General features: G+C 38.4%; 2 protein-coding genes and 1 long non-coding RNA gene across 3 annotated transcripts in view; 1 reads left to right on the top strand and 2 right to left on the bottom strand.

Annotated features, from left to right (window-relative positions):
- Positions 1 to 3,081: 3,081 nt before the first annotated feature.
- LOC109039964 (uncharacterized) lies at positions 3,082 to 6,453 on the bottom strand. The gene is made up of 2 exons (XM_072306361.1): positions 5,692 to 6,453; positions 3,082 to 4,697 (listed from the first exon to the last, which is right to left on the bottom strand). Exons 1-2 carry the CDS (start codon positions 5,897 to 5,899, stop codon positions 3,241 to 3,243), a joined length of 1,665 nt encoding a protein of 554 aa, XP_072162462.1. The 5' UTR covers positions 5,900 to 6,453; the 3' UTR covers positions 3,082 to 3,240.
- Positions 6,454 to 14,160: 7,707 nt separating this feature from the next.
- On the top strand, positions 14,161 to 17,180 carry LOC140226036 (uncharacterized). The gene is made up of 2 exons (XR_011900852.1): positions 14,161 to 16,396; positions 16,754 to 17,180. It is a non-coding gene; the product is annotated as an uncharacterized lncRNA (long non-coding RNA).
- A 3,690-nt stretch (positions 17,181 to 20,870) lies between these two features.
- Rok (Rho kinase) overlaps positions 20,871 to 26,882 on the bottom strand; it is a 112,000-nt gene continuing 105,988 nt past the window's right edge. The window contains exon 23 of the mRNA XM_072306539.1: positions 20,871 to 26,534. Coding sequence (XP_072162640.1) covers positions 26,462 to 26,534 — 73 coding nt within the window. The 3' untranslated portion in view covers positions 20,871 to 26,461. The remainder of the gene's footprint in view (positions 26,535 to 26,882) is intronic.

Here is a 26,882-nt window from a genome sequence, read left to right as displayed (position 1 = left end):
GGGAGGGTTACCCCTTGCTGGCCCACGGTCTATAGCGATTAATCGCCGCGATCAGCGCTAATTGTTAATGTTATTATAACCTTAAAATGATCAGTATCTTATCTAGTTGATCATATTGATAACAGGATAGTCGTAAGTACTTTGCCCAAAAGACTAGTGCCTTTTTTTAATTGAATGAAGATGAAGATTTTCAACCGAATAATGTTTCCTATTTCTGAAGTTCTGGTGCCTCTCTTGAATAATAAGTGGCTAATGAACGGACACACTTCTGCTGCAATTTTAACAATTTTCGCATCAAATGTAAAAATAAACATACTATAAAACTAATTGACGAGCACCTCGAAGACAGAAGAACGTAAACAAAAACACATGTAGACCACATGTACTGGTGGATTTCGCATCCATCAAGAATAAACAGGACTCAACAAATGCATCTACTCGCCCAAAAAGTAGGATTGAATCCTACTTTGGATTCAATCGCGGCGATTGGAGAAATTCCGAGAATTTCACTCGCCCGTCGCGGCGATTGACCGAATACACCTGCGTTTAAACGCCGCGATTGCAATCGCGGCGATTAATCGCCGTGTGTATCTAGGCCTTTAGGGCCACCACATTAGAGCACCTCATCTGGTCTTTGGCCATACAACTATTATTTTTTGATATGTTATATATATGGGTAAGAACTGTTGCGTATGGTGCGCCGTCTGTGTCAATATTACTTTTTCTCTCAAACAAAGTTTTTCTTCAAATAAAAGTTTTTTTTCCCCCCATAAAAGTTTTTTTTCCCGCTTAAAAGTTATTTTACCCCAAGAAGTTTCTTTTCCCGCATAAAAGTTTTTTTCCCCCGCACAAAAGTTTTTTTTTTATAAGTTACCTACAACACTGTTGCCATATCGTTTCTGAAAACCCGAATTAATTCCAACCATAGATCGAATCGGTATCGATAGGCGATAGGTCGACCGCAAGTTGTGTGAACATAACCTCAAAATCAAAATACATATTACATCTAGCATCTAACGGATAGCCACAAATATGGAACGTGATGTGTTCATTTACCTACCTAAACATTTTTATATTTGAGAATAAATAAAACCCGTAGATAGAAAAAAAATACGTTTGAGAGAAATTAATTAGTGCGATGTATAAATAAAGTGGCGCGAGAAAATAATTACGGAATTCGAAAAGTTCTCTGCTGTTACAAAAGTTGAAGACCTACAGAATCTTCTGTCCTCTTCACTGCTTGCTACTATTGCTGGTATCGCAAATCGGAGAGCAAAGGATATTGCAGCAAAAGAAGAAATTTTGCAAGGTAGGTATTCTTGCCTTTAGAATAGGTACAAAGGTTCAGAAAGTGTATCAGGAACACTGGTTTTATCTTAGAAGTTTTAACCTTTAAGGTGATTCGATGGACGCCATATTTTGTGTCAGAACGGCATGCGATATATCGCATCAATTGGTTCCATATTTTCAGCTACTCGTCATTTTTCTCCTATTTTGAGATCGCAATTTTGTTGTCAGGAGTCTAAAGCACTCACTTACCAATTTTAACAAAGAAATTCACCGTAATAAAGGCGTGGTTTTTTCAGAGAGAAAATATCGCATTCGAGTGCAGTTTCGATATCAGTATCGAATGCGATGTTTCCTCTCTGAAAAAACCACGCCTTTATTACGTTGAATTTCTTTGTTAAAATTGGTAAGTGAGTGCTTTAGACTCCTGACAACAAAATTGCGATCTCAAAATAGGAGAAAAATGACGAGTAGCTGAAAATATGGAACCAATTGATGCGATATATCGCATGCCGTTCTGACACAAAATATGGCGTCCATCGAATCACCTTAAAGGTTAAAACTTCTAAGATAAAACCAGTGTTCCTGATACACTTTCTGAACCTTTGTACCTATTCTAAAGGCAAGAATACCTACCTTGCAAAATTTCTTCTTTTGCTGCAATATCCTTTGCTCTCCGATTTGCGATACCAGCAATAGTAGCAAGCAGTGAAGAGGACAGAAGATTCTGTAGGTCTTCAACTTTTGTAACAGCAGAGAACTTTTCGAATTCCGTAATTATTTTCTCGCGCCACTTTATTTATACATCGCACTAATTAATTTCTCTCAAACGTATTTTTTTTCTATCTACGGGTTTTATTTATTCTCAAATATAAAAATGTTTAGGTAGGTAAATGAACACATCACGTTCCATATTTGTGGCTATCCGTTAGATGCTAGATGTAATATGTATTTTGATTTTGAGGTTATGTTCACACAACTTGCGGTCGACCTATCGCCTATCGATACCGATTCGATCTATGGTTGGAATTAATTCGGGTTTTCAGAAACGATATGGCAACAGTGTTGTAGGTAACTTATAAAAAAAAACTTTTGTGCGGGGGAAAAAAACTTTTATGCGGGAAAAGAAACTTCTTGGGGTAAAATAACTTTTAAGCGGGAAAAAAAACTTTTATGGGGGGAAAAAAAACTTTTATTTGAAGAAAAACTTTTTTTGAGAGAAAAAGTAATATTGACACCGACGGCGCACCATAGTTGCGTGCGTTAATAAAAAAGTTGTACCCCACTTTCTTGGACCTTAGGCGTGGCAATTTATTAAATTTTTGCCATTTTTGGCTTTTGGAACGATTTTTCTCGAAAATTTGGCAACGTAGAAAAAAGTTTCACGGAACATTTTCTATCCTTTTTTTGCGTTCTTTTCAAAAACGTATACGGTTCTTAGTTTCAATTGAGTTCTTTGTGTGTAAAATAGAAAAAACCCCTAAAAATGAGCCAAATATGGCAACAATAGACCGTGCGGCCCCTCGAAATACATCGGAGGCCTTCACAAAGTCCAGAAACGGAAAGTAGGCAAAAAAATACGTAGGTATCATCTGCTGGAAGATTGATAACAGTCGAAAAAGTCGACGAAAATAACTATTTTTCGATGCCAGGATTTGGGTTTGAGGCGTTGTTGCACCTTTGCATGGGCTCCGTTCCGTGAGATAAATGGCATAAAGTCTACCTAGGACTAGTACTTTGAAAATATGAAACATTCAGCAAAATCCAGGACGGGCCGGAAAAGGTTCAAAACGATACTCCTCCATTGGATTTATTTCGGTAGATTTGAAGAAATCAAATTTTTTCACTCAGAATTGATTATAATTACAAATGCAAATGTCACAAAAATCAATGATATGAAGGCAACTAACAAATTAATAATGCAGGTTGGTTCGATTTCACTAGATATTAGCTTCAACAAATGGGGGCATTAAGAACTACTTGGATTCCTTTGGAAACTACATTTTGATGAAACTCTAAAGCTATGGTCCGGCAAAAAGGATGAATGAAAGACTTATAGTACACTCTAAAACATAAATACATCTTTGAATTATCGTTGGCAGGTATATATTTGCTGATAAGTTCAACATTAATCACAGCAATAAGGGTAAAATTCCACATAAGCTCATAAAATTTAGATAACCTAAAATCAGGCGTAACCAAAAAATTAACATCAAATTTAAAGGTAGAAGGATATAAACTTGCAAGCAACATAGTAGACGTTTCAGGCACAACCGAAGTGTTTTCGGACCAAATTTCCTGCCAATGATTTATTTTAAAAATACATTTTGCCATAGAATCACAGAAAATGGTGCAGAAAGGTAAAGACTGTTCAGCTTGTAAGGAGAAAATCGAAAACTCAGCAACAAGGACTTTTGGTGAGGATTCTGGAACTAGGTAGACTCTTTTAAAATGTTGATCATTAGCAGCGACCTCAAGATCATACTTAAAAAGCCTTTTCAACGACTCAAGAAAGTCCATGGTATACTTAAAACAGTCACAGCCAAGTATCATTATTTGACCTTCTGTGGGAGAAGACTCCAAATCTTGGCTCAATTCTTTGAAACAGCAGCTTTTGACAACTGTCAAAGTGTTTTCAAAATTGGTCAATGTTAAATTGGTAGCTGCTGATTCCAGCATTTCAGACAAAGACGAGCAAAGTTTGACTTTTCTACCATTTAAGAAAGATGGCATTCCTTGTAAATACTCTTTATGAATAGGCCAAAAGGCCTCGGGCATGAAAATCTTACAATGTACAGACTGTTGCTTAAGTACTTGTTTGAGCTTTTGAAAAATAAAGTGAAATGCTGAATTAGATTTTGCAAATAAATTTAAAGAGTAAAGATAACTATGTAACTTTATACATGTAATCACACCATAATTGGTGTGTATTTTTCCCACAGTGAACAAATTTAATAGATCACAGTCTGTGTAGAATGTTCTCAGAGAGCTAGTTCTTTGAAAGATATGAAGCAAAGAATTATCAATGCAAAATCCTTTGTCATATCCTCTATAACCAACTGGACGGTAGTTCGGAAAGATCTCTACTGGAAATGGTTCAATAACCTTCAAGGCAAAATTACTCATGGCCGCCATTTCCACCACTTGCCAGCTATCATCATAGCGTCGAAGTTTAGAATCAGCACCTGTGCCACCCTGACCATCACAAAGTGTGATGCAGACATTAGATTCGTGCGAAACGTAATCAGAAACATTTTTAAAAATCTGACTTAGAAGAACTCGATTCAAATGAATTTTCATTTTCCCACCAACATGGGGAAAATTAAATATAACTTTGGTAAAAACGTTGGTGCCTTTGGTGAAATGCTGATCTAAATGGTTTACATCCACTCCAAACAACACAGTTACACCTGCAACAGATAAAAAAATGAACAAAACAATAACATCAGTGTCATCCAATCCACAAGCACTCAAAATGCTGAGCATATTCGAAGGACTCTAGCCCCTATAAAGGTACTCTCGTTTCACCTCTCGTAGTCCCCAAGTCTCTGAGCCTGGTCCTCAGTTTGTTCGACATCCTAATGGATATTTTTAGTAATCGAAATGTTCTTTGACTGTTGCCATAAATTCCCTGACCTTCCAAGTTTTCCAGACTGCCGGAGACTCCACACATTTTAGCTAAAAGTCAGAACCATGTTCAGATGATTTTATTTGGGGTTCATTAGAGATTCCGTATGGAGTTCAGATACCTCTGCATTGTGTCCCTGGCAGCACAAACAGGACTGGATTTACAAATTTGATATTGGGAGGTAAGTAAAAATTGCAACTATCAAACTTGTGAGAAACCTGATTGGGGGGGGGGGGGGGGGTGTCTTTTGCGCAACTTTTGTCCAAAGTTGGAGGTCCAGGGGCTGTCCCTTGGAAGTTTTTGACATTTGAAGACAAGGTAGCCCTTTTGACTAAGAAATTTCAAAAGTTGAGATCTTAATTTCACTCTTGTTCCCCAGACTCAGGCATAGGAATTTCAAAGATCCTGTCCCTGTCAGTATTAATTGAACAGAACCAAGCCTTACGCTCAGCAACGACCGCAATAATTGGTGCCCTTTAACATGCCTTGAATCATGCATTCTCCCACAATGGAATTTCATGTCACTGCTTGTGGTCTCGATGTATTTTCTCTCCTTGAAGCTCGCACTTTGCCACCATTAAAATTTTCAGCAGGGGGCAATCCAGGTCTCGGTCTGAATACTAACTAGGATCAGTTACAGATCATTGAGATCATCTAGTCATGTTCTGAGTACTTGAAGGTAACAGGTAAGTTTGCTTCCACAACATACCTACTATAGGCAAAGGCTACAAGAGAGGACAAACAAACGTGTAATGTAGTTCTGATCGCGTACATACCTTTTTTCTTGAGGTAAGCGATGTTCCTTTTCTTTCCAACTGAGAATTCTTCACTGAAGGGTTCCAAGCATGTAGCAACAATCGAAGCAATATCACAGTCGTTGGAATGATCTAAAAGACTTTGCAGGAGACTGGTGGCAAAAGAAAAATTACCTTCACCTAAAATCAGTACTTTATCAGTTGGCTGTAGTTTTCGGAGGAAATTCATTCTTGACAACACTGAATTCTAATAATGTACTGATGACGATTTCTACTATTCAATTCTGACGAATCGATTATTTTCTACTAGCGCTCCATCTTTATGTACAAATTATCATTTATCACGTATCTATGTTATCAGCAAGCAAGTTTGAGATGCCGAAAGGGGCGAAAGGCGTCTTTGACAAATTTGCTAGTCCTCTGAGGTGCCTGGTCAGGGCCTGGGGCCTGGTGTAGTTCGTTGGTTATCAGCATGTTATCACCTATACCTCGTATAGCACTTACAGCTGTCTTGCCTAACAATTACCTAGCATGATAATAAAAATCACCCTTTTTATGTAATTGAAATAAAATCTGTCTATTCTTCATCATCCAAACGATTTCTAACTTTCGTCGAATCTAAATTAATTTTTAGGCTTCATGAGGCTCTTCTGGCCATAAATAAACAAACGAGCTGACGACCCACCGTAACATTGATAGGAGGCTAAAATTTGATAAAAATCTCAGTTATCACAATTCTACGGCAATAACAAAGTAAAGTGGAATCGTTCCGACTGACCATAGAGCCGACTGATTGAGCGTTTTTGCAGGCAAAGACCCCCTACGATGTGCAGGCGATCACAGAGCGGGAGTAGCTGGTGGAGCGTGCGTGCAGCTCGCTCGGACTCCATGATTCTGCTCTGTTGCTCTCTCCTCTCCCCTACTCTTTGCTCCTAATGGCGCCAAGCACAAATTTCACTCGCGGAGAAAAATTAAACTGCTCAGCTCAGGGAATTGGCATTTTTGATTGAGATTAAATTTCTAAACGAGTCCAACCCAAGTCAACCAGGGTAATTCTCAAAATACTTTGGCAAGATATTTTTCTGATATAATTTAAGGATATAATATAATTATTGACATAATTATTATGATATAATTTATTTAAGGATTGAGGATGGAGAATCTTTAGAATTTATGGAGAAATCACAAGCTTGTGTGGGGGCCCCAGCGTTCTGAGGCATTGAAATTAATCTTAAACGGACCTATTTACATTTTGAATTTTTGTGGAAAATACGGGGGGGAGGGGGGCTTTAATTTATATCTGAGCCATGTATGTTTGATTAGAGGATTTACTTATTGCTAAATAGGCAGAGGATGCCAGATGATAAGGGATGAGTTTGAGGATTGTATGCGCACAAGGTATAAATGTTTTCAAGATAAAGCTATGGCAGCTAAAAACTAAGATAGCATCCTTCCTTCCTTATTGGAATCAGGCGTAGATCTCAGGAAAAATTTAAAAAATAAAAGGAGGCTATCTACGTGTGGGAGAAACACACAAGTTACTTAGAGTACTTAGAGTTAAATTTTAGGTAAAAAAGATGTGTAGTTGGTCGGTAAAGACGCAGAGTTGTACTTACGTATTTGCCAGGCTGTGTACATGCATGCAGCACCCACTGCAGCCTCCTCCGGAGAATACTATCGGTGCTTAATATTATCTCAAACATGCTTCAGATGTCAAATTTTGAAATCATCCATGTTGTGAATACCTATCTATTAATTATACCTGTATCTTTCCCTCTGCTTTATGCTGCTTATTAGTACATTCTGTGCGCATTGGGGGAACTAGTTGAGAGGAGGAGGGGGGGGGGATAAATCTTACCCTCACATCTGACTTAATTCCTAAGAAATATGAGGGATTTTGCTAAGTTAGCTGTGTTGCCAGACTTTCATTGTGGAAATTATAATTGTACCAAAAATATTTCCATGTAAAGATGAACCATCAAGCTAAAACTTTAACTAAACATTCGCACAAATTTATCAATTTCTTTTTGTGGCACAATGGTACAACTTCTGGAAACTTCCTGTTACTAGGTAAATACGAGGCACTTAGCACATTTCTTGAAAAATTTGCTAAAACAATATCTGTGCACATTTCTACTTTTGATAACTTAAACCTTCAAAAGTACATAACAATCCAAAAAGTGGTAAAATTTACCAATCAGGCATCAAGAGGTGAAATGTGGGAGTGTAAATAAATAACATCACCTACAAAGATAACACTTACATTGGAAATATGATAGTATCAATAAATTAATATGTATATTTTCAATTTTTAATTCTAAGAAATACAAAATGGATTAATATAATGCACCCAAAAGCAGAACAAGTGCACGTGCAGAGGCCTCAGGTAGATGCGCAGGAAACGGAAATGGATGGGAGAGCTGGGTGGGGTAGGGAGGCGGCGGACGATAGGATGGGTTAGAGTAGGTATTGGGAAGAGAGTGCTCGAAGCTCGAACCGCCCTGAGTTCCCGTCGCACGACGCAGCCATCTTGCCTGCACATCGTAGGGGGTCTTTGCCTGCAAAAAGTAAACATCAGAGCCGACTGACGACTTGGTCCACAGATTAGGGCACCCCGAATACGCACCGGATTGGTGCAGTTCGGCGGTGGCTGGTGCTCGTTCGGGGTGCTCGATTTTCGTAAACACCAATGGCGGCGAGGTTTGCGCGGGTTTTTTGAATTGACGCTGACGTGTGTCCGACGCCGCGCCGCCGCCGCGCAGTGCAGTCTTCGCAGGCGGCTTCTTGTCTGAAGCTTTTAAACTGTTGCAATCTTATTCTTCATCATTATCTCGTAACTTCAGTTGTTGAAATGCCCCGTTACTTTAAGCGTCAATTGTTAACTTTGTATGCAACAAAAAAATGAAGAAAAAAAATAAAATTCTTTCGTTCTGTTTTTTTTAAAGGAATAGTTTATTATAAATTAGTTAAGCGTCAATTGTTAAATGTTGAACCCCCATTTTAAATAATAAGTTGTTTCTTTCGTTCATGTTTTTTTTAAAGGAATAGTTTATTATAAATTAGTTTCACCTTAGAAAAACCCCTAAAAGTCTCATTTATCGGCCAGCCTAGGAAGGAAAAAAAAATATGCTAAAATTTACCGAAAGAAGAAGTTTTAAAAAGTTTTAGAGGGACTGTTGATTCTGAGCCTATCTCCTTCAAAAAGATTTGCGAGTGATTGTAACATGAAGCTATACTAGGAAAAGAAGAGGAAATAAAGAAAAAAGCAAAAAAAAAAAAAAAAAAACTTCAAAGACTCACTAAGCGATAAAAATTTGTTCTAGCTCATTGTTCCAGATTTCCAAAAATCAGCGGAAAAATCTTTGAGCGAGAAATAAACTTTGGAGGCTCATGCGCTAATTGGGTTTGCTTGTTTATTCCCGCGTAATCACTGAACGAGAATCTTGAAGTTTTTACTTTCTCGCTTCTCTAGGGTAGAAGAAGTATTGCGTCATCCTTCAAGAAGAAAAAAAAGAAAGAAAAAGTTGAAATTTCATCATTTGTAGACGTTTTTTCTTCTTCTTTTCTTTTCTTTCTTCTCTCTTTTTTTCTCTCTTTAGATTTAAGAGATTGGAACTTAAATTCTTCGCGAACATCTGCAAAATCTCTGAACGGTTTTTGTTTCCTTTTTACTCGCAAATTAAAGACTATTTTTTCTTATAGGTATTTTATTCTTTACATATACCTACTCCGGGAATTTTTTTTGAACAAAATCCGCCAACATCGATTCACGTGCATTTAATTTCGTGAATAGATTGCGTTTATAAATTGAAGTTAAATGACTGACATAATGCTCCATTGTATGTCAAAATTCGTCAATTAAAGCTGATGTGCCTATGTAAAAAGTAGCGCTGATCAATGAGCGTGGACTGGTTTCAATCAAATATAAAAATTGTCATTTTCTGGAAAACATAATTTTCCTATTGCATAAAACGAAAATATGGAAACATCGCATGCCCTCATCAAGGTAGATTTAAAATTATTCACACAGTGTAAAATAATAAGTTTTCTCCATGATTTTTAATGATAATCGCAAACCAAAATCCACATTGCCCCATCACCCGCATCATAATAAGGGAGGGTTTAAAACGTTTGAGGAAGCTCTGAAGACTAACATACATGAAATTTGAACTTAATTTGACCAGAGGGTTGAGGGTTATGGTGGTCACACATTGGCCCCTCAGCCCTCACTCTGCCGCCATTTTACCCGTAAAAATAAATAAAAAAAACTCGAAAGAAAAAATGGCCCCACTTACGATTTCGCGGTTTTTACTTTTTCAATATAGGGACCTCTTCTAACACTTTCATCGAAGAAAATCGCGGGTGGTCTTCATAAAAAATTTAAACTTTCTAAAACGAACGCCGTGTGAGGTAAAATTTTCATTCAGAATTTATTTACCTCTACGAGAGATTTAATGGAGATGTTCCATGCGTGAGGGATTTGCGATTTGACCATTGATTCTAATGTAAAAGTTCGCGCGAAACACGATGGAGCCACTTTATTTTGGGAACTCCAAAACTGAAAACATGGTAACCCTGCTAATGTATTTGCTCCCTATCTTTGCATGGAGAGTTTGTTTTGATGTAGACGTAGACTCTCAGGGTAGGGTGGGATATCCCCTCCTTTTCGGCCTCACTTTGAGCGCTTTTTTTAAGCTTGGGAGACGATTTCTCGTGTTTCTCGCGAACTTTTATATAAGCATCGCAATGGTCAACTCGCAAATCCCTCACACATGCAAAATCTCCAATGGGATCCGGCAGATTAGGGAAATAGCAGCTCTTGATGCCCTTGAAAGAAGACTACGTCCAAAACTTCTTCTTTCGCGCGGTTAACTTTAGCACACTGTTTTTTTCCTTCCTAGGCTGGCCGATAAATGAGACTTTTAGGGGTTTTTCTAAGGTGAAACTAATTTATAATAAACTATTCCTTTAAAAAAAAACATGAACGAAAGAAACAACTTATTTTTTTTCTTCATTTTTTCTTTTCAAAATGAATTATTCACTTTTTCACAGGTCTTTTTCATTTACAGGTTCAACATACAAAGTTAACAATTGACGCTTAAAGTAAATTATTCTGGGCATTTCAACAACTGAAGTTACGAGATAATGATGAAGAATAAGATTGCAACAGTTTAAAAGCTTCAGACAAGAAGCCGCCTGCGAAGACTGCACTGCGCGGCGGCGGCGCGGCGTCGGACACACGTCAGCGTCAATTCAAAAAACCCGCGCAAACCTCGCCGCCATTGGTGTTTACGAAAATCGAGCACCCCGAACGAGCACCAGCCACCGCCGAACTGCACCAATCCGGTGCGTATTCGGGGTGCCCTGTTGACTATCAAGTCGACCAAGTCGTCAGTCGGAAAAACCCCCAGGGACCTCTAGAACATAGAGTACAATAGAGTCGCAATGTACTGGAGCGCCGATGAAGTCAATCCACGGGCCTTTCCGAGCCGCGTGTGCTCCGAGAAGTGTGAACCCAACGGCACTTATTATCATCATGGTGGCTTATGGAGAAATCAAGAACTGCTTGTGTTTTTCCATCCAATCATCATTAATTTTTGCAAATTTTGCTGCAAACAGGTAGTTAAAGCCATAGTAAATTCATTAATGTATCACAATCTTGAATAATATTCAAAAAATGACGTAAATTGAGTCTTAAACCAAGTTTGAACCGACCAGCATTTCTTATCACGGCGGCTTACGGGAAAAGCAACGACTAGAGTACCTGTATAGCGAGGGCTGCATAACGTTTGCGCACACTTTTCTTACCGATAACGTTTGCGCACGCTTTTCACGAATATCATTTGCGCACACTTTTTACCGATGACGTTTGCGCACACTGCACTATTTGGCAACGCTTCAATGATGCGTCAGTAGTATCGCTTCGTGATTGAGTTAAGACAACTCGATTATCAGCTGACTGGCAGCCGGCCTTGGCTGGCCATGGAGGCCGAAACGAGTGCACCCAAACTAGAGTCCCTTTATACCCAGAGTTACGACAACTCACTTTTGGTTGGGCCAGGATTGGGCTGAAAGTGCCCTAAAAAAAAAATCCAATTCTGATTGGTTCTCGCTCATGGAGGCCGAAACTAGTGCACCAAGATGGCGGTACCTCGAATGTGAACAAGAATAATGAAAATATTACCTAATTGTGGTTTATCAAGAGTAAATTGTTATTTCCATAGGTCCAAAATGAAAATAGATTAAGAAATTATTCACAAACCAATCTCATTTTCTTTTTAATTGATCACTTTGTTGATGTTGTTGTTTTTGTGTGACAGACATCGCAGGATTCCTGATCCTTATCCCTCAATATCGTTCGTTTGGGTGCACTAGTTTCGGCCTCCATGGCCAGCCAAGGTCGGCTGCCAGTCAGCTGATAATCGAGTTGTCGTTACTCTGGGTATAAAGGGACTCTAACCCAAACGAACGATATTGAGGGATAAGGATCAGGAATCCTGCGATGTCTGTCACACAAAAACAACAACATCAACAAATTGATCAATTAAAACGAAAATTAGATTGGTTTGTGAATAATTTCTTAATCTATTTTCATTTTAGACCGATGGAAATAAAAATTTACTCTTGATAAACCACAATCAGGTAATATTTTCATTATTCTTGTTCACATTCGAGGTACCGCCATCTTGGTGCACTCGTTTCGGCCTCCATGAGCGAGAACCAATCAGAATTGGATTTTTTTTTAGGCCACTTTCAGCCCAACCAAAAGTGAGTTGTCTTAACTCTGGGTATAAAGGGACTCTATTCGTGATAAGACAATTCAACGGACGGATAATTTATAAACGGACAAGGGGAAATTTTCATTTAAATAAATTCCAATAAGCAATCAGAAACTCAGAAACTCTGTAATTTTCAGGTCCATATCGAGATACGAATTGGTTAAAACAATAATTTCATCATCTTTTTTTGTTGATCATTCCGTTTAGTGAACATCTCATCATTTTTCACGGATTTAATTTTCAAAGACACTATATTCTGAGCGTTAAAAAATTGTTGAGAGGCTTCGTAGACATTCGGATGATGATAGTAAAACTCCCCGCAAAGCTTGCTGTTAAAGCTTTCAACGCCATTTGTTGTCGTGCAAGCGTCGCACTATGGTCCCATAGCCCGATTTAAGCGGCATTAAATCAGATATGTATGTTTATACCTTGCAACATGAGTTTTCAGGGGTTTTTTGGGTCGCTGAGTGCAAATATGCCAACATTTTTCAGAAAAAAATCAATTTTTGACATTTTTATACTTTTTTATAACTGCGGTATAATTTGTGCAAAAACCTTAAATTGAGGCGGAATTCCAATGGTTCCGCAGTGGTGTAGTGGACACCGTGTCCAATTCCGTAAATCTTAGGTCCCGGGTTCGATCCTCGGAGGAATTTTTTTTTTTTTTTTTAAGCTTCACAATCATATTTTACATTTGATGGACTATTATAAGCTAAAAGTAGAATTTCGTCGAACACTACTGTCAAGGGAACTTGAAAAAGACAGCTCAGGATAATAAGTACTTCAAAGTTTCATGGCTGCGGAGGCCTATACTTTCAAGTTCCACCGATCAGCCGTTTGAACTTGTTTTCGTCTGCCAAGCTGAACTTAAGCTTAAATATATCCATTTTGATAGACTTTGTGTTTGATACATGGGTAAACGTCAAAAAAAAACTTTTGCGGGACCTCAAAGTAGCTTCCTAAGACGATTTCATCGCTTGGGAGCCTTACTTTCAAGTCCCACCGGTCAACCGTTTGAACGCGTTTTCATCTGCCAAGCTAAACTTGAGCCTACATGTATCCATTCTGATAGATTATATGTTTGAAACATGGTAAAACGCCAAAAAAAAACTTTTACGGGACCTTTAAAGTGGCCTCCCGAGGCGATTCTTCGCTGTTCTTGAGCATAAGTTTCAATTCCTTCCGATCAGCCCCATCAACTCGTATTATTCTGCCTGGGTAAATTTAGGCTCTAAAGGATCTGTTTTGATAGAATATGAGAGTGGAACATGATAAAATGCATGGTCAATGGCATATGATAGCTAATAGTAGTGACTGCTAAGAAACGCGAAAACGTCATTTTTCATGAGAAATAACTTGAGGCTATGGTGGACTATGGTTCTGCCACTCAGACTAAAAGGTAGTCTTGAGTCATGACAGTAACTTCCGAGTAAAATTACGAGGTGCTCAGAGGTGCAAAGTATATTTTTTGGGTCATACTTTTGCGATTTTATTGAAAAAACTGACTATGTCTAAAGGTTGATCTAGAGCATTAGACATGATAAAAAAGAATTGTTTCAGCATGGAACATCTAGAAATTACCTTATATTTTGTAAATCAAGTACCCAAACACTTTCAGTTACGGTGAAACAACGAAAACAAGCCCTTACCTAAACACAGCACTGCACCTGCCGTAAACGCTGGAAGCGTACTCAAAAGTACTCCCCAGGCTTGTCACATCTTTATTAGTGTTTCAATCTAGATGATATTTTACAGGAGTCTTCTTTACAGTATGTACTATCGATCTACGTCTTGAAATCGAACTTTTTCCAAACTTCATTTTTCCGATTTATTGCCGCTTAAATCGGGCTATTGGACCATATAGTGCGTCGTAAGTGAGAGGACTTGCCCACACATTAGGTGGGAACAATGTAGTATCAATGCAATTTCGCCGGATGTAGAGTCCCTTTATACCCAGAGTTAAGACAACTCACTTTTGGTTCGGCTGAAAGTGGCCTAAAAAAAAATCCAATTCTGATTGGTTCTCGCTCATGGAGGCCGAAACGAGTGCACCAAGATGGCGGTACCTCGAATGTGAACAAGAATAATGAAAATATCACCTAATTGTGGTTTATCAAGAGTAAATTGTCATTTCCATCGGTCCAAAATGAAAAGAGAATAAGAAATTATTCACAAACCAATCTCATTTTCTTTTTAATTGATCAATTTGTTGATGTTGTTGTTTTTGTATGACAGACATCGCAGGATTCCTGATCCTTATCCCTCAATATCGTTCGTTTGGGTGCACTCGTTTCGGCCTCCATGGCCAGCCAAGGCCGGCTGCCAGTCAGCTGATAATCGAGTTGTCTTAACTCTGGGTATAAAGGGACTCTAGCCGGATGTAACTAACAATGAGAAATTGAGAAACGCCGTTTACATTAGGTGCGGTTGCGCCCAGTTCATAAAATGCAGTGGGAACATCATCGGGGGGCAAATAAGATAAGGAAAAAAATAAATGTAGCCACTGTTGAAGTTCCAGTTGCTCTCCTTTTTTTTCCTTCCGGGTGAATGCGTAGCGTAGCCTTGGATATTTTTGAATACGCCGCCACCAACTTTGACCAAGATGAAATCTACAGCCCCTTATTTTAACGGTTGAAAAAGCACGTTTGGCGGAATTGTGAGCTGCAGATTCAAAATCAAGAAGGAGAAGCTTAAAAGGTGACACGCGTAGCATCATTGCAGCGTTGCCAAATAGTGCAGTGTGCGCAAACGTTATCGGTAAAAAGTGTGCGCAAATGATATTCGTGAAAAGTGTGCGCAAACGTTATCGGTAAAAAAATTGTGCGCAAACGTTATGCACCGATAGCGAGAGTATGGACAGATCGCTTCATGGAGGGCTTAGGGCCCAAAAGTGCAGCCACCCTTCTAACCAACTTCTAACGCACAAAATTTCACTGCCAGTCTGCAGGTTCCAATTCTAACCAAGATGGCCAAGAATGTACAGAAATGAGCGTTCTTCCGCAAAATTGAGTAAATTTATGCAAAAACTGAGTCAAACACGTGCTTATAAACGACAACAATACGTAACAATAGTATTAATAAATCGTTCTGGATAATTGAAATTCATAGATTGGCAACATTTCTGGGCCCTAACTTTATTCGCAGAAGCATCGGTGAAGGCCTGATGGATTTTCGGAGTTTCACATCTGTCCATACTCTCGCTCAGAGAGTATGGAAGGTTAGAGGCCCGACTCAATGCTAGGTAATTTAAACAGAAGCGCTCGCAGCGCCCTCGCTGGCGACGTACGCAACTACTATTTTCTATTGTTTTCCATAGAGTACCTGTATAGGGAGAGTAGCGACAGATCTGAAACTCCGAAAGTCCATCAGGCCTTCACCGATGCCTCCGCGAATAAAGTTAGGGCCCAAAAGGGCAGCCAACCTATGAATTTCGAATGTCCAGAGCGATTTACAAATACAATTGTTACGAACCGTCGTTTAGAAAGCATGTATTTGGTTTACTTTTTGCATACATTTACTTATTTTTGCGAAAGAACGCTCATTGTACATTCTTAGCCATCTTGGTTAGAATTGAAATCTGTAGGCTGGCAGTGAAATTTTGTGTGTTAGAAGTTGCTCAGAAGGGTGGCTGCACTTTTGGGCCCTAGGCCCTCCATGAACCGATCTGTCGCTACTCTCCCTATACAGGTACTCTAGTTTTCCAGTGACTAGCGGCGGGTATGTCGCTGCCGGACCACCTCCACGTAGGCAATATTTTATACATCGTCCATCCGCAACTCTCGCTTAGCCAATCACAGGCCAATCAGCGCAGTGGTAAGGGATTCCGCTCGCCGCGCACTCTCGCGCCAACGTACGCAACTGCTTGCTCACGGCTCTAACTTTTGTTTCAATTCTTCCCTATCCAGTCGGGCCTCTAACCTTCTATACTCTCTGCTCTCGCTATACAGGTACTCTAGCAACGACTGCTTGTGTTTTTTTCGACATTTTTTAATTCAATCGATATTAATTTGTGCAAATTTTGCCATAATTAGATAGTCAAAGCCATAATGAATCCATTGACGTATGTTACTCCGGGATAATATTCATATAGGAATTTAATTTCTGACTTATACAAAGTGTGAACCAACCGGCGTTTTTTAACACGGTGGCTTATGGAGAAATCAACAACTGCTTGTGTTTTTTCGTCTTTTATTAATTCCATCTATATTAACTTTTGCAAATTTTTCTATAATTAGATATTCAAAGCCATAATGAATCCATTAATGTTTGTTACTCCTGGATAATATTCATCGACTCAATTTCAGACTTATTACCGGCCTACTTAGCAGATTCACTACTGTGTGTGGACCTAGCTGACGAACGGAGCCGAGTCGGGAGTGGGGAGCGCCGAGCGCGAGTCTCTGCTTTGGTCTCTGCGTATGCGTCATCGCTAGTCGCCGCACACTAGTCTCCGGAGAACTGGACAAGACAGCCTCCAAAAGTGACTTCATCGGCGACGGCGATCCAGAACTTTGCGACCAAGACCAATCCACACAGGACGCAGGTCAGTCATTGCGCATCTTTTTGAGAGCCACTTCCCCGCCCGGCCCTAACTCGGCTGCACTCAATAGTACGTCACAATGGGTGCTCCCATAAGAAATACATTGCAAGCACTCAATAGTACGTCACTGCGCAGTAGAGTACCAAAACTCGTCCACGGGAATGACTGACCTGTGTGGATTGGTCTTGTTTGCGACTAGCGACTCTATTATTGTACTCTATTGAATGGAGTGCCATCATTCATCATTTCTCGCCACACGTAAAATTTCTGGTATATATGTTAGGTATTCATTTGAAAATTAGGCAAAGTAACGATTTTAAGACTGATGACTTCCGACCAAAGCTCCCGACACTTTGATGGTAATCGGTTCGGGAATTTGATCGTGTATCAAGGCCCTTGCAATGTGGACTTCAACACGGTTTGGAATATTTCTTCACAAAACCTCCGCACGGTGCGCTTGAACTCACTTTAAATGCGACTTGAATGTATATCAAAAATTCAAGTTGGAGGTTGTAGTGGGGTACTTTCTGATGGGTTTTTGGGCAATTTCGAAATAGGTTGTCGGAGCTCCTCGAAAAATAATCGCACTTGTGTGGTTTTTTAGGGGTAAAATAGCAAAATTGGCCTTGGAGCGACAAATTCAACCCCCTCTCCCTCATCCTTGCCCTGACCGATCTGAATTTTGAGTATGTTTTCACCTGGTATAAGATGTGACTTTTCTGAAATTTTCATGCCCATACAAAATTCTTGCCCCCCGCGGCAGCGTTGCCAAGTTGCGGACTCCAAAATATCGAATTTGATGGTAAAATGAAGGTTTCGAAGTGTGATTTCCATTCAAATTCAAAAATTCAAATCGTAGGTTGTAGTAGGGTACTGCCTGATGGGTTTTTGGCCAATTTCGAAATAGAGTGTTAGAGATTTTTGAAAAATAATTGAATTTTTGCGGTTTTTTAAGTGTAAAATAGCACACTGGGCACGGGGCGGCAAATTAAACCTCTTTTCTCTCATCCTTGCCGTGACCGATCTGAACTTTTAGTATGTATTAACCTGATATAAGATGTGACTTTTCTGAAATTTGCATGTTCATACAAAATTTTTTGCCCCCGCGGCAGTGTTGCCAAGTTGCGAACTCAAAAATATCGAATTTGATGATAAAATGAAGGTTTCGAGGTGTGATTTCCTCCAAAATTTCACGAAAAATGTGCAATCTGAGAGTTTCCGATAAGAAACAATTAAGAGTTGCAGCGTTGCCAGCTTCACGATTTAAAATTTGTCAAAATGATCCGAATCGCGTAGCAACCTCAAGGTCTGGATTGTTATTTCGTTCAGAATTGGACCGCGTTAAACAGAAAGGAACCAAGCCACGTCAGCTATTGCCAAATTTGATCGGGCAATTTAATTTTTTACATGAAACCGGTTGTGCGGATTTTTGTGCAAATTTCTATGAATTTTCTCCATAATACAAAGCAAATTCCCTGAAATTTTCAAAGGAATCTGCACAAACGTTCTCTCTCAAAAAATAAAATTCCCTTGTTAAATTTGGCAATAGCTGATGTTGCTTGGTTCCTTTCTGTTTAACGCGGTCCAATTGGTCATTACGGTTCTTCTGTACTCTATGCATTTAGGTACCATGAAAATTATGTCATTACTTACTTGATGGGTGCAGCTAACTCAACAAGAGAGGCCGTATAAAGCGACGAGTCAGTGGAAAACGAGTGGTTCGGGTTGGCAGAAAGTTCTTAAATCTACTCCATCAACAGAAAGTAGAATTTGAGAACTTTCTCCCACCCCCCAAACCTTATCCCTGCTACTGTCAATACTTTGAACATTTTATCTAAAAATCTTGCCCCCCAAATTTTTCCCAAAAACATGAAAAATTAAAACATAAATAAAATGAGTGGAAAACGACGATTCAAAAAAGTTTGAAAGTCCCCGAATTCGACCGTCTCTCACAGCGGATTGGATAGTTCGAATCCAGAAAATTACCTTCAACAACTTAAAGAATCAAAAATTCGCAAAAAATCACAAAAATTTTGAGTTATATTGAAATAAATTCCCTCATAAAAAAGTAGACTAGACAACGAAATTAAAGATGTTTTGTAAATTTTGTGTCATTTAAAGAGAACTATCTGTCAACCCGAACCACTCGTTTTCCACTGACTCGTCGCTTTATCCAGCCTCTCTTGTTGAGTTAGCTACACCCATCAAGTAAGTAATGACATAATTTTCATGGTACCTAAATGCATAGAGTACAGAAGAACCATAATGACCAATTCTGAACGAAATAACAATCCAGACCTTGAGGTTGCTACGCGATTCGGATCATTTTGACAAATTTTAAATCGTGAAGCTGGCAACGCTGCAACTCTTAATTGTTTCTTATCGGAAACTCTCAGATTGCACATTTTTCGTGAAATTTTGGAGGAAATCACACCTCGAAACCTTCATTTTATCATCAAATTCGATATTTTTGAGTTCGCAACTTGGCAACGCTGCCGCGGGGGCAAAAAATTTTGTATGAACATGCAAATTTCAGAAAAGTCACATCTTATATCAGGTTAATACATACTAAAAGTTCAGATCGGTCACGGCAAGGATGAGAGAGAAGAGGTTTAATTTGCCGCCCCGTGCCCAGTGTGCTATTTTACACTTAAAAAACCGCAAAAATTCAATTATTTTTCAAAAATCTCTAACACTCTATTTCGAAATTGGCCAAAAACCCATCAGGCAGTACCCTACTACAACCTACGATTTGAATTTTTGAATTTGAATGGAAATCACACTTCGAAACCTTCATTTTACCATCAAATTCGATATTTTGGAGTCCGCAACTTGGCAACGCTGCCGCGGGGGGCAAGAATTTTGTATGGGCATGAAAATTTCAGAAAAGTCACATCTTATACCAGGTGAAAACATACTCAAAATTCAGATCGGTCAGGGCAAGGATGAGGGAGAGGGGGTTGAATTTGTCGCTCCAAGGCCAATCTTGCTATTTTACCCCTAAAAAACCACATAAGTGCGATTATTTTTCGAGGAGCTCCGACAACCTATTTCGAAATTGCCCAAAAACCCATCAGAAAGTACCCCACTACAACCTCCAACTTGAATTTTTGATGTACATTCAAGTCGCATTTAAAGTGAGTTCAAGCGCACCGTGTCCGGGCATCACATATCTTGCTGTAGTTCGTCAAGTATTCCTACACGTTGCAGAGATTTCTGAGCAGCTTTTATGTTGACTCAGTAAAACCAAATGATTTGCATCAATACCTTATAAGTATATTTCATTGATAAAGGCTTTGCAACTGAAGATTTGAGCTTTAAGTGCACTCATTTACTCAAAATACATACTTGTTAGTCTTTTCATGCTGATAGTTTAGTTACTTGTCTGACCAAAATCCAACCAAGGTTACAGCTTTCACCAAATGCTCACAGAAGGTAAAGTGGCCGATGCTGCCATACATTCACGGAGGAAAAAGGACGCATCACAGACATTATAATGCATGACATCAATACTTTCGCTGGGTTGTATTTCCCTCGTTCCAAAAGTATGTGTCAAACTTTATGGAATAAAAAGTACTAGAATAAGAAAATTATATTAATGAAAAGTATTGAGAAGAGAAAGTAGAGTTCAAGGCATTTATTTTGGGATGGGAAAGGGCACGCAGTGTGGAGAGGTTCAATTTTGTCAACATGATAATCCGTTTAAAACGGATTTTTCTTCATTTCTGCTGATAGGTACCACATGTAACTCAGGACTGCACTAATATTAAACTTGAACTAAATCAACCCAGTGATGAAAAAATGGCAAGTTTTGGGGCGCAGAGTAAAGAGGGGCAGGGGGGGGGGGGGAGAGGCATTTTTTCAAATAGGAAAAAAACACGTCTTTTATTGCTTTTATTTTTTAGTTTCAATACATGAGTATTCAATATAACATGGTCTCATGAGCACCGAACAATGATAGAAAAGGCAATCGGAAGAAAGTTATTGACTAACAACTGATTTTTCAACAACGAAGGCTGTCCCAAAATCACTGCCTCTTTTTTCTCGAGGCAAAAGAAAGCAGATATCACGACCCGGTTTGTATTAGGCTATAGTCCTATGAATTGAGTATATATTAAGTCTAAAATTAGCTCTGTAACTTAAAATTTGACTGAGATACAACATTTTGAAATTTCCCCTCCAAGATTTTCAGCTTTCTTTGCGAGAGAAACAAAAGTTTAAAAATGAGATGGTTTTACGAAAAGTGAGCTCACAGATTCTTACTAAAATTGACTTAGTCTTGCAACGACTACGAGACCATTTTCGGCTCGACCAGTTTGAAAAAGAGTTCAAGAGGCAATCGTTTCAACACGATTAACGAAATCTAAAGAGCCGTTTAAACCTTTTTTAACTCCTTTGTGAAAGAACATTTGAAAGATCTTTTCTGGGGAAATGGCATTTAGCCAAATTAGGGAAGAATATATAAGCTTATTTTTATTGAAACCATTTTATTTTTTAACTATCTATTCTCTCAAAGAAAATGCTGAAAATCCTGAGGAAGTCAACCTGACACGTCATTTTCAAAATGCTGTACTTCAGTTAAATTTTAAGTTACAGTGCTCATGGTGACCTTGGTTTGGGGGTAATTACTAAAGCCCTGCGCAAACCGCGGTTTGATATCTGCTTTCTTTCACCCTGTGGGAAAAAATGCTCAGTATTTTGGGGACAGGCTTTGCAAAAATCATCAAATTGCGAAACTCTAAATCTATTTTGAACTATGTACTGAATGACAACAACAAATGAATAAGTAAAAGGAGAATTCACAATATAAGACTTGACTGATAGCAGACAGAAATTTTTGACTTGATATTATGATAATGATTTGATCCACTTCACTGATTACATTCAGGTTAAATGTTGTTTATTTTTGGAATGAGACTGGTAAAAAACAATACAAGACATGATGATAGAAATGAGAAAGATAAAGTTTATCAAGTTGTAAAATGTGAAATTGGCATGTTAAATAAAGAAAGCACTGTCGAATGAACGGATGTACCCAAGGTAAAATTACAGAAAAATCACCTTCAGCCCATTAAAAATGTCTGAAACACGCTGTGCTCCTCGATTTATATAATTTGCATTACATGTTTCCAGACTCATTGCGCCTGCAGGCACTTCTCTCTTAATTGCTAATAATCAGGTTTGTCCAGGGAGAAATTTGAGAAAATCTAATCAAAATCAGTGAACAGCCTCACATACTGTTATGAAGCCTGTCACATGCGATTTCAGCATGTTAAGACAGCCTTTACTTCGAACATTCCTGATATGAGCGACATGATTATGCGCGATTTAACCATGAAAAGCCTACTGAGATGGCTGTATCTCCTGTGCGTAACAAACCAACTGAAAAAGGGAGCTTGAAAGAGGAGTTCGTCTGAAAGCCATTTGATCATGCATGCAACACATTAACTTGACAAAAATACTTATTGAAAACCTGCAAATATGCATAAAAATCATAAAAAACCTACATACTAGCTGCAAGCAAGGGCTGAATCAAAACAAATCAGCCTTGGATTCGGAAAAATAAATACATTTAAAATTATACCTATTTACATAAAAATAAGACAGTTCGAATAATTTCACCAATAATTATGAAAAATGGATCATGGTTTCAAAATTGAGGATTTCTTGGGAGGAAAAACGGTATAGGAAGCTTGCAATGCTGCTAAAACCGCACAACCTAGTTAGGTGCTCACTTACCACCTAAAAGCACCACTGTAAATGTTGACTTGAATCTGCTTTGAATTCTTTCTCATCCTTCAGTAAAAGAAAGAACCCCGCACAGACCTTATGGGCAATGGCTCTCTCTAGAATCTGATGAAACTTAGATGTGTTGCTCAGCTAGTCATTCTGATCAAAAGTTCTCATGGGCCGAGAGAGATCCCACGAGCGGTTTTCGAGATATTCGCCGTTTTATGTGCGAAAATTGAGGTTTCGCTGGCCGGAGTATTGTGCGGCGCCTCTTGTGTCCTTCCCTTCCAGTCTTTTCGGCCGCTCTCCGCTTCCCCGCCTCCCATACCCGAGGCTCGGACTTCGACGCTCACGGTGATAAGACCACCCGGCTCGGCGGCGATGAGCAAAGCCTCGTGAGCATCGGAGTCCCTCGGGTATGGGAGGCGGGGAAGCGGAGAGCGGCCGAAGTGGACTGGAAGGGAAGGACACAAGAGGCGCCGCACAATACTCCGGCCAGCGAAACCTCAATTACGCACATAAGACGACGAATATCTCGAAAACCGCTCGTGGGATCTCTTTCGGCCCATGAGAACTTTTGATCAGAATGACTAGCTGAGCAACATATCCAAGTTTCATCAGATTCTAGAGAGTGCCATTGCCCACAAGGTCTGTGCGGGGTTCTTTCACTAAGGATTAATTTTGTATCCTGCAATTTTAATGTACGCAAGCAGTTACAGCAGCATTGCAAGCCTTAGATACTCACTTACCGAGAAAGTTCTCAATTGCGACACATCTCAAAAAAAAAAAAAAAAAGAATTATTCACCATAATCGTCTTTATTTTCAATGATCAACCTCTCCACTGCTCAATGCAGCACAAGGTAACTTTTAAACGGTTGGAGATAGAAAACCGAAACTTTGGGAATGTTTCTATTTCAAAGGGGACCATCTGCTAGGGGGTTCAAAATTTGTGTCCCTCCCTCCGGGGGGCGGACACTCTTTTTCCTTCAAATGGTAACTCAGTTATGATAGGTCAAAGTTCAAATTTGACCTATTTTCAAAAAATCATAACTCCGGTTCAAATTGCAGTAGAGAAAAAATTAGACAGGAAAATTTACCAAATTTTAAGCACTTTTTAGTAAAAATCACAGAAATCATTTAAATATAATTTGAAGGGGGGATTCGGATACGATTTTCTCGCAAAATAAGCCAATTTCCCTTTACTTTGCCTCAACATTATCTCGGTAAGGTCAAAATTTGCTCAACATCGCGATTTCAAGTCCCCAAATTTCGGGCAAAGTTTTTATTAAAAAAAAAACGAAATTTCACCGGTTAAATTTCATCACCTTTCATTTCGTTTTTGAACTTTGCCAAAAATTTGGGGACTTGAATACGCAATGTTGAACTAATTTTGAACTTACCGAGATAATGTTGAGGCAAGGTAAAGGAAAATTAGCTCATTTCGCGGGAAAATCGTATGACCTTTAAACTGACGTATTTGGGGGTCCGAATCCCCCCTTAAAATTAAATTTAAGTGAGTTCTGTGATTTTTACTTAAAAGTGCTTACAATTTGGTAAATTTTCCAGTCTTATTTTTTTCTCTGCTACAATTTGAACCGGAGTTATGATTTTTGGAAAATATGTCAAATTTGAACTTTGACCTATCATAACTGAGTCAAAAATTAAGATATCAATCTGCAGTTGGCGCCAAAATTCTCAGTTTTTTATGGTCTTTCAAATGATGTATCACATGGTGGGGGTTACAATTTGAAAAAAAAAGTTGGAGGCCCCGCGCCCTCTGAGGGAGGGACAATTTTAAACACCCTAGCAGATGGTCCCCTTTGAGATAGAAACATTCCCAAAGTTTCGGTTTTTTATCTCTAACCGTTCAAAAGTTACCAAGGGGGTACGGACTTTTGGGACACCCTGTATTATATGACAGACCCGAAATGAAAAATTCCTTTTCCAGGAATATTCCGATGAAATTGTCATTTTGAAGAGGTTTTTCCGTTCGATACTGGTCCATATAATTTATATTACATTTGCAGTAATGCATGGCAGAGACCCTATACAGTAGCAATATTTTCTTCAAAGAATATTTTCAATATTGCCAGGATGTTCTTGATTACAGTATAAATACAAAAGAATTTTTAAAATTATTTTCAATGTTTTTACCAATATAATTACAAAAATATTTTACAAACATGTTTACAAGCTTTCCAATAATATGCACTACAATATCTTAAAAATTCTTTCGAATAAAAATTTAAAAAAATATACTGAAAATGTGTGACATCAACTGTCGGCAACAATATTTTTAGCAATTTTTTTTTATTTATTTTTTTAAGATACTTAGAAACAGGTATTGTCAATTTTAGCACGAGGGCAGCCTCAAAATATTTCAAGGTTATTTGAGAGATATTCTTACGTACAGAGTTTTCATTATTCCTAGTACTCAAACAGAGAGTTTTGGCCCAGGGAGATCGAGGTAACTTGAAGTTATCCAAATATTTTTTTGGGGTTAGAATATCCTACGCTAACATTAATTTATTATGCTAATATGCTGACATTAATTTTTTTTCCACTGACAAAATATGCTGTCAATGTTAATCCAAAAGCATAGATATTATTAAAAGACATTATAATACTAAGAAGTCTCTCTGAAGGAAATCATCAAGGGTGGAATAGGGTTCAACTAGCAATGCCATGATATACTACTGAACAGAAGCTCTGTCTGAAGGCAAAGAGACAAAAACTAAACAGTAGTAGACTAAAAACCTATTCAGTAACTGCTATCAAACGAATGACCATGCTAGACAAGAAAATCAATAGCAAGCATTGGGCGAGTGCCCACTGAGGAAGTTTACTTAGGGAAAATGTTCCCACTTGTAGCTATGGGCAGCTGAGCCAAAAGGCTTGGTATTACTTAAATGTTAAAGTTTGACAAATTGCTCTACATTTTCTTGGACAAGCAGATGTTTCTATCAATTTCAGATAGAAAGACAGATACTGGTGACATTGTTTTGGGTTGCTGGCCTTGAAGTTTCACAATCCGTCAAAAGTAAGTTGCTTATGCAAGTTCAGCTGCATGTTACTTGAAATTACAAAAAGAGATTCATATTTTTTTTTTAAAAAAAAAATTAATAAATAAAATTAGTTCCACAATTATACTATCTTAGTACATGAACAGGATACACTGCTACATTAAAACAGAAATTCTTTGACGTCAAGCTAAATAATTGGGTAACTTCATCACAAAATGGTAATCAAGCTTTGAAATTAATCTTAAATTACGTTTAGATAAACGGGCTTGCACGCTGTAAATTAAAATTAATTCTACATTTAAAATTACAGCGCTGATAAAAAGTTCCGTAGAAAAATATAAGAAAACTGAATACACAGGAATATGTACACAATTTTTTTTGAAAACGTACAGCACTAACGCAGAGTTAATGAGAGTAGCAATGAGACTGGCACAATAATATATTGAGCACCTTTTACTATGAGAGGTGATCTTAAAATTTAGAGATAAATCAATCATTTTCATTCATATCATTGTGAAAAAGAGCAGTCTTTATATGTTATAAAATACCCCAGCAAAAGTCCAGGAACTTTCGTAGTTAAGTATAAAAGATAAATCCTCTCAGAAATATGCAAAAACCTTCCAATAACATTCAATGTTTGAAATCTAGAGGCTCATGTAAGATTTGCCTACTTGCAAAGTCCCTTTTTACGAGACCGAATTCTTTCAAAACTGGAATCTCACTTGGCAGGAAGTGTTGCTGATCTTTGCTGTGCTGATGAGTATGGTTTGAGAGTTGTCCTAGTCGATTCCCTGAGAGAGAAAAGTAATCAAAAGAAGGATTGAAGTTATTGCTATGGCTTGAACAATGATTGAGGAAATACAAACGACTTTTATCCATCCAAATTATGAGACGCAGTTGGTTTCCATAAGTCAGTTCGGCTCAAAGGAGATTGGCTTATTCATTAAATTTGATTCACTTTTATTCCATAAATTTATTTTTACTGACATTTGGATTTACAACTTTCCGCGGATTTTGCCTATATAGCTCGTTATGAGCACCACACTTAAAATGGCCATCGTATTATTAATGTACGTTTATGTTACTATTATATACATGAAATGAGTTGAATTCTCCTTGATAAAATTCCGCTACTGAAA

The sequence above is a fragment of the Bemisia tabaci genome, chromosome 1 (assembly GCF_918797505.1).
Source record: "Bemisia tabaci chromosome 1, PGI_BMITA_v3".
NCBI classification, from domain to species: Eukaryota; Metazoa; Arthropoda; class Insecta; order Hemiptera; family Aleyrodidae; genus Bemisia; species Bemisia tabaci.
The sequence above is the reverse complement of the archived record's forward strand: the minus strand, read 5'-3'. Positions and strand labels throughout refer to the sequence as shown.

Excerpts from the sequence above, each read along its gene's own strand:
- LOC109039964 (XM_072306361.1), bottom strand. The coding sequence starts at position 5,899 with ATGAATTTCCTCCGAAAACTACAGCCAACTGATAAAGTACTGATTTTA. Across the intron at positions 4,698-5,691 it reads CGCTTACCTCAAGAAAAAAG|GTGTAACTGTGTTGTTTGGA; the intron begins GTATGTACGCGA and ends TATCTGTTGCAG.